This window comes from Postia placenta (assembly GCF_002117355.1).
Source record: "Postia placenta MAD-698-R-SB12 unplaced genomic scaffold POSPLAscaffold_6, whole genome shotgun sequence".
Taxonomy (NCBI): Eukaryota; Fungi; Basidiomycota; class Agaricomycetes; order Polyporales; family Adustoporiaceae; genus Rhodonia; species Rhodonia placenta.
This window is the reverse complement of record NW_020169837.1, coordinates 1,422,940-1,428,772: the sequence shown is the minus strand read 5'-3', so window position 1 is coordinate 1,428,772 and position 5,833 is coordinate 1,422,940. Positions and strand designations below refer to the sequence as shown.

Below are 5,833 nucleotides of genomic sequence, written 5' to 3'. Positions count from 1 at the left end.
GACCAGGGAACAGTCAAGTGCAAATATACACAGGAAAAGGATGATACTGATACTTCTAGAAAAAAGACTAAATTGCATAACACAAAAGACACTGAGAACAATAGCTGCCCACAAGGATTTACATGAAATGCAGACACCTATAGTTGCACATATGACAGCTTGTTTTCTATTCTATTCAATTTATTCAAGCAAAATAAGGCAAATTGGCAGACAAATGTACGCACACAAAATGAGCTGCTGTACAAGTTTACAGCTATGTTCAAGCAAGTTATGAAAAAATAAGCTGACCATGGAGGAGGCCAGAAATAAAATAAGATGTGAGCTTCACAAGGTCAGACCAGAGGTATTTCCTGTGGAAGGTAAAGATGGCACCAACATTTATGAGCTTTGTGCCACTATACTATCCATGAAGGAGGACCATATTTCCAAAACCTATATATGTTTACATTGTACAATGGAATTTGAGTCTGAGACTGACAAATGTGCTTTGATGAATATAAGAATGGCCTATATTGATTATAAAAACCCCATTTTAAATATATTTTGATGTTATGTTGTTGTGGCTGAAATGTGGCTGAAAAAATCAAAAAATCAAACTAAAGACATTATTATCTGGATTTGAAACACTAATAGGATTGCGTGAACTGTAATATTTTTCAAACACATTTCAGCCACATATTATTATATAGCCAATTGACAGGGGCATGTTTGTTCATGTAGGCTATTATTAAACTCAAACAATCACATTATCACACCTGATACTGTTACAATGGTCTATACTCCTATATCAATGCCTGACTCATAGACGATGAGCGAGGGCTTATGGACAGTGCGTCGTCCTGAAGATCGAGCGAGGAAGTCGAGAATGACCACTACCCCAAGTGAAGAGGAGCAGAGACTTGAATGAATAACCAGGTCGAACTTAGGGTTTGACCGACTAATGGTACAACTATTTATACAAGTACCGGCTACGCATAGACCATCGTGTCTGTGTGGTGTTTAGTAAAGAAAGAAACGTAGTGGCACGATACCAGGTACAAAGTGCGCATGGACCCCATTATGTAAGCTACATAATGTTCAACCTGCGGGTGAGCGCTAAGACAGGCGCCAGTATGGGTGCTAGTAATACAAGGAATAGAACGGAAAGACAAATGTTTCATTACCCCCCTGCCAGAGTCGAAGTCTCATTCGACTACTTACTGCTCACCATCTCCATACAACTCCCAGTCTACGCCGTCGTCCTCCTCTTCGTCAAACCACTCATTGCGCGCGTTTCTCCCCAAGTTCTTCCATTCCTCACCAGAGAGGTGCTCCTGACGCGGCCAGGAGCTGTCCCACGTCCATTGAGTGGTGTTGGGTGTCTAGTCGGGGTCGACTTTGTGAAAGACAATGGGTGTATCGGGGCGGGGGCATGAGGGTCCTGCGACGGGGCTGGCTGGGGGTTCGGGGTTAGCACTACGCGGTGGAGGGATGGGTACCGCCTTTGTCTGCCTCTCTCTTTCCTTCCTCTCCTTTGCCTCGTTGATGATTCCCTCGAGGAACACGTTGTCGACGACCACCCCCACACGTCGCGCAGGTTCTTCAGGTGGTGCAGATACATGTTGCTTCATCAGCCTGGTTCCGCACTCCCGCTCCAGGTGTCCAGGGGCTTCTTTCCCGCATCCTGCGCATTGTACGTCCGGACAGTCCCGTACCCAGTGTTGAGACGATCCACATCGCCTGCAACTTCCCTTCGGGGTTCACCCAGGGTTGGGTTGCCAGTCAGCCGGGATAGTAGTGCTTCGTGGTGTTGCTTGGAGGAAAGGGGATGGGATCGGGGGCCGCCTGAAGGCAGACATTGGTAGGGGTGTGGGTAGGGGTAGGTACGCGTTGGGGATGGCGCGCGGGATGAATTTGTTGTGTCGCACCCGGATGCTGTGCGGTAGGAGCGGTTGAAAGCGATGGGCAACTTTCAGATTGTCGAGTCGAATGAGCTCGGTGAGGACTCGGTCATCCTGTTGACGTAGGAGTCGCTTGTGGTGGTTGATGGCCTTGTCGGCTGCCTTGACAGCCTCATCGTATTCATGGCGGGCGGAGAGGTACGCTTCCAGTGCTACGCGGTCGGTGGCATTGGTTGCCTCGGGGTTGTGGGCTTTGAGTTTATTGAAGACGTCGGTGGGGTTACTGAGAAGTAGTGTCAGCAAAGTGCTGTTGCCAACATGGGTGTGCTTAGGGGTGTAGATCGAAATCCTCTTTCTGCCCTCGGTTGAGGGGGCATTGAACTGGTCGAGAAACGGGAGGGTGGAGGACATGTTGGTATGAGTGGGGGTGTAGCGACTGGGTTGAGCTGCTGTCGACTCAGCTCAAGTTCTTCCTTTTCTTATACTCCGTTAGCACGTCGTCCGCAGTCCCTGTCAGGTTTGCTTCAGGTTCCCATGAGTCATCCATGGTTGAGTAACCCTTCCACCTGACACGATATTTGTGGCATCGCATCCTCTTGTTCTCTTGGTGTCCGATGATAGCTTCGACTTCATAGTTATCTTCGCCTTCGATAAGGTCAGGGGGTGGCCTCATGTAGTTCGGACCATGGATCTCCGTCTCCGAGTAGGGAGATAGAAGCCATTCATGGAAAACGGGGTGGACTTGCCAGGTGCTAGGGAGGTCTAGCTTGTACATGACCGTTCCGATCTTGTCTAGGACTTTGAACGGCCCTTCTCACCTCGGGGCTAGTTTCCTGGACGGGTACGGCAGCTTCAAGTTCCGGGAATCTAGCCATACCAGCTGACCTTTACGGAAGGAACCCCCCTTCCTTTTTACTCTCTTGGCCAGGACATTCTGGGCCATCTCCATTGCCGCATGTGCTTCTTCGCGGATGTTTTGCAAGTCCTTGAGGCAATAAGCTGCTTGGGGCGTGTTTGATCTGGGGTGCGCAGTGGGTATTCCACGAGGTTTGTATCCCATCATGAGTTTGAACGGGGACGTCTTCGTTGTGGAGTGCTCGCGGGAGTTGTGAGCAAATTGCACGGTGTGAAGATGGTCAGCCCACTTATCCGGATCATTGGCAGTGAAGCAGCGGAGGTAGATCTCCAGCTCTTGGTTTACTCGTTCTGTCTCGCCATCGGTTTGCGGATGGAATGCCGTACTCATGGCTGATTGAACCCCAGTCATTTTGCAAAGTTCCTGGAAGACTTTGAACACAAATTGCGGTCCTCAGTCACTGATGATCTTGTCTGGGAGTCCAAACCACTTGTAGACCTCTCGGTACATTGCGTCTGCCGTTCCAAGAGCATCAATTGTTTTGTTGCATGAGATGAAAATTACCCCCTTCGTAAGGTCGTGGTCCACTACGACCAAAATGGAATCAAAGCCATTGGACGGTGGCAGGTCGGTAATGTAATCACACGAGAATGTGCTGAAGGGCTTGGCATTTGCGCAGGGTCGAATGGGGATGATGGGCGGTCGGGCTGGATGCGTGTTAACCTTCATTTGCTGGCAGATGCCACAGCCGTTAACATAGCGAGCGACAAACTGGGCCATGCTCGGCCACCAGTAGTCACAGCGCAAGCCGAGGAGGGTTTTCTGAACACCGGGGTGTCCTGCGAAGGGGAGGTCGTGATAGTGGGAGATGAGACATTTGTGAAGAGACTCATCTGGGGGTACATAGACCTGATCCTGGTATAAGAGGAGGTCATCATTGATGGACCAGTCTGTTCTAGTGCGTGGTGTTCCTCCAGTGCACGCCGCAGTGAGGCCTTCCTTCATTATTGGGTCGTCCTGAAAAGAAAGGATGGTGTCGCGGGTGTCGATGTCGATGGCAGTGACCCATACTTCCGGTGGGAGCATAACGACATCGGTGTTGTCATTAGAGCCATCATCATGATCGGGTCGGCGGGAGAGAGTGTCGCTCTGCACCATTTGGGTACCAGGAACGTGTACCAGGCAGAAGTCAAACTCGGTCAGTTAACTTGCCCAGCGTGCTTGTCGTCGGTTCATGTCTTTGGCTTGTTTCCAATATGTGAGGTTCTTGTGGTCGCTGAGAATCGTCACTGGGTATGGGCTGCCGATGAGATAGTGCCTCCACTCATCTAGTGTGCGGATGACCGCATATAACTCCCTGTTGTAGATGTCGTAGTTTCTCTCTGCTACATTGAAGCTTTGAGAGAGGTATCCGCAAGGATGCCAGTCACCGTTGTCGTTGCGCTGGCGTAGTACTGCTCCGGTTGCAAACTTGGAGGCGTCTGTTTCGATAGTGAAGGGTCGGTCGGGATCCGGCATGTGTAGTACCGGTTCTTCTAGGAATGCCTTCTTGAGGGTCTCGAAGGCTTTCTGTTGGTCAAATCCCCAGGTCCAGGCGACGTCCTTCTGGGTGAGAGCAACCAGCGGTTGCGCTTTGTCCGAGAAGCCTTTGATAAACCGGCGGTAAAAGTTTCCAAATCCAACGAAGGCGCGTACTTGCCTGAGGTTGGACGGCACCGGCCAATCCGCAATGCCAGCTAGTTTGACAGGGTCCATTGCGATTTCTCCTGGACGGATGATCATGCCGAGGAATTCGACTTCCGTGACGTTGAAGGCGCATTTCTCCGGTTTGAGGTAGAGGTCATGTTGTCGAAGTCGTTCGATAACACGTCGTGTTCGTTCTTTGTGTTCTGCCTTGTCCTGGGAAAAGATCAGGATGTCGTCCATGTAAATGCAAAGCCAGCCTTCTTGAAGCATGTCTGTGAATATTGTGTTCATCATCCGCTGGAACGTAGCGGGAGAATTACACAGCCCAAAGAACATCACTGTTGGTTCGTACAGCTGCGGTGGTTTGCCATCAGTTCCAGGTACGATGAACGCTGCCTTCCATTCGTCCCCTTTCTTGATTCAGACGTTGTTGTATCCGGTGCGGAGATCCATCTTCGTAAACATCTTGGTGTGCTTCAGCTTGTCGAGGAGATCCGATACAAGCGGGAGCGGGTATCGATCCTTGACTGTGTTCTCGTTGAGCAGCCGGTAGTCTTGGCAGGGGCGTAGTGAACCGTCCTTTTTACCAACAAAGAAGAATGGACTCGCCAAAGGGGATTTCAAAGGGCGAATGTACCCTTTACTCAGGTTCTCCTCGAGGAACTTGTCGAGTTCCTTTCGTTGCTGCGGGTTGAGCGGATAGACCTGTTGCTTCATGTCCGCGAAGCCCTCCTTGAGGTTGATTTCATGGTCATATTCGGTGTGGTCTGGAAGTCGCGCAGCCGTGGCTTTGTCGAAGACGGGGAGGAGATCGTGTAGGTAGGATGGTACCATCTGTGGTAGCATTTTTTCTGTTTTGCCTTGGGCGTTCGAGGCTGCAAGTTTGGTGGAAGTGGTGACGTGCCTAATGTCGTGGTGGATCTTCCAGATCATGCCATTGTGAAGTCGTTTGTAGCCAGATGAAAGTTCAGGGAGTTGCTCCTTGAGTGGAACGTCCCTCACTGCCAGGGGTTCCTGTTTCTCATACTTGGTGATCATCGGCGCCCCAGATAAGTAGGAAATGATGAACTCATCATCGTCGATGTCCTCCGCTTGTTCCTCGATGGACGCAATACCCGTTGACCCAAACCCATCCTCCCCACATTCAGTTTCGTTGATGCAGTCGGTTAGCATCACTGGTGGAGTGCTTATCCTTTCAAGGATGAGCTGGGCAACTCGGTCGCCGGCTTTGATGGTGAATTGGAGGTCAGAGTTATTGACCAGCAGGACTGAGACCTTGCCTCGGTAATTGGAGTCGATTACTCCTGCAGCGACATCAATTTCTTTTAGCGCTAGACCGGACCGAGGTGCGATTCTTCCGTAGTGTCCCTTGGGAATAGTCATGATAAGGTCAGTGCCGACCAGGCCTCAT

At 50.5% G+C, this 5,833-nt stretch overlaps 1 protein-coding gene across 1 annotated transcript; it reads right to left on the bottom strand.

Moving 5' to 3' along the window:
• Positions 1-1,361: 1,361 nt before the first annotated feature.
• Positions 1,362-2,291, bottom strand: POSPLADRAFT_1056261 (hypothetical protein; the record flags this gene model as incomplete). The annotated part of the gene is made up of 2 exons (XM_024480753.1): positions 1,362-1,614; positions 1,744-2,291. 2 exons carry the CDS (start codon positions 2,289-2,291, stop codon positions 1,362-1,364), a joined length of 801 nt encoding a protein of 266 aa, XP_024339684.1.
• Positions 2,292-5,833: the final 3,542 nt, after the last annotated feature.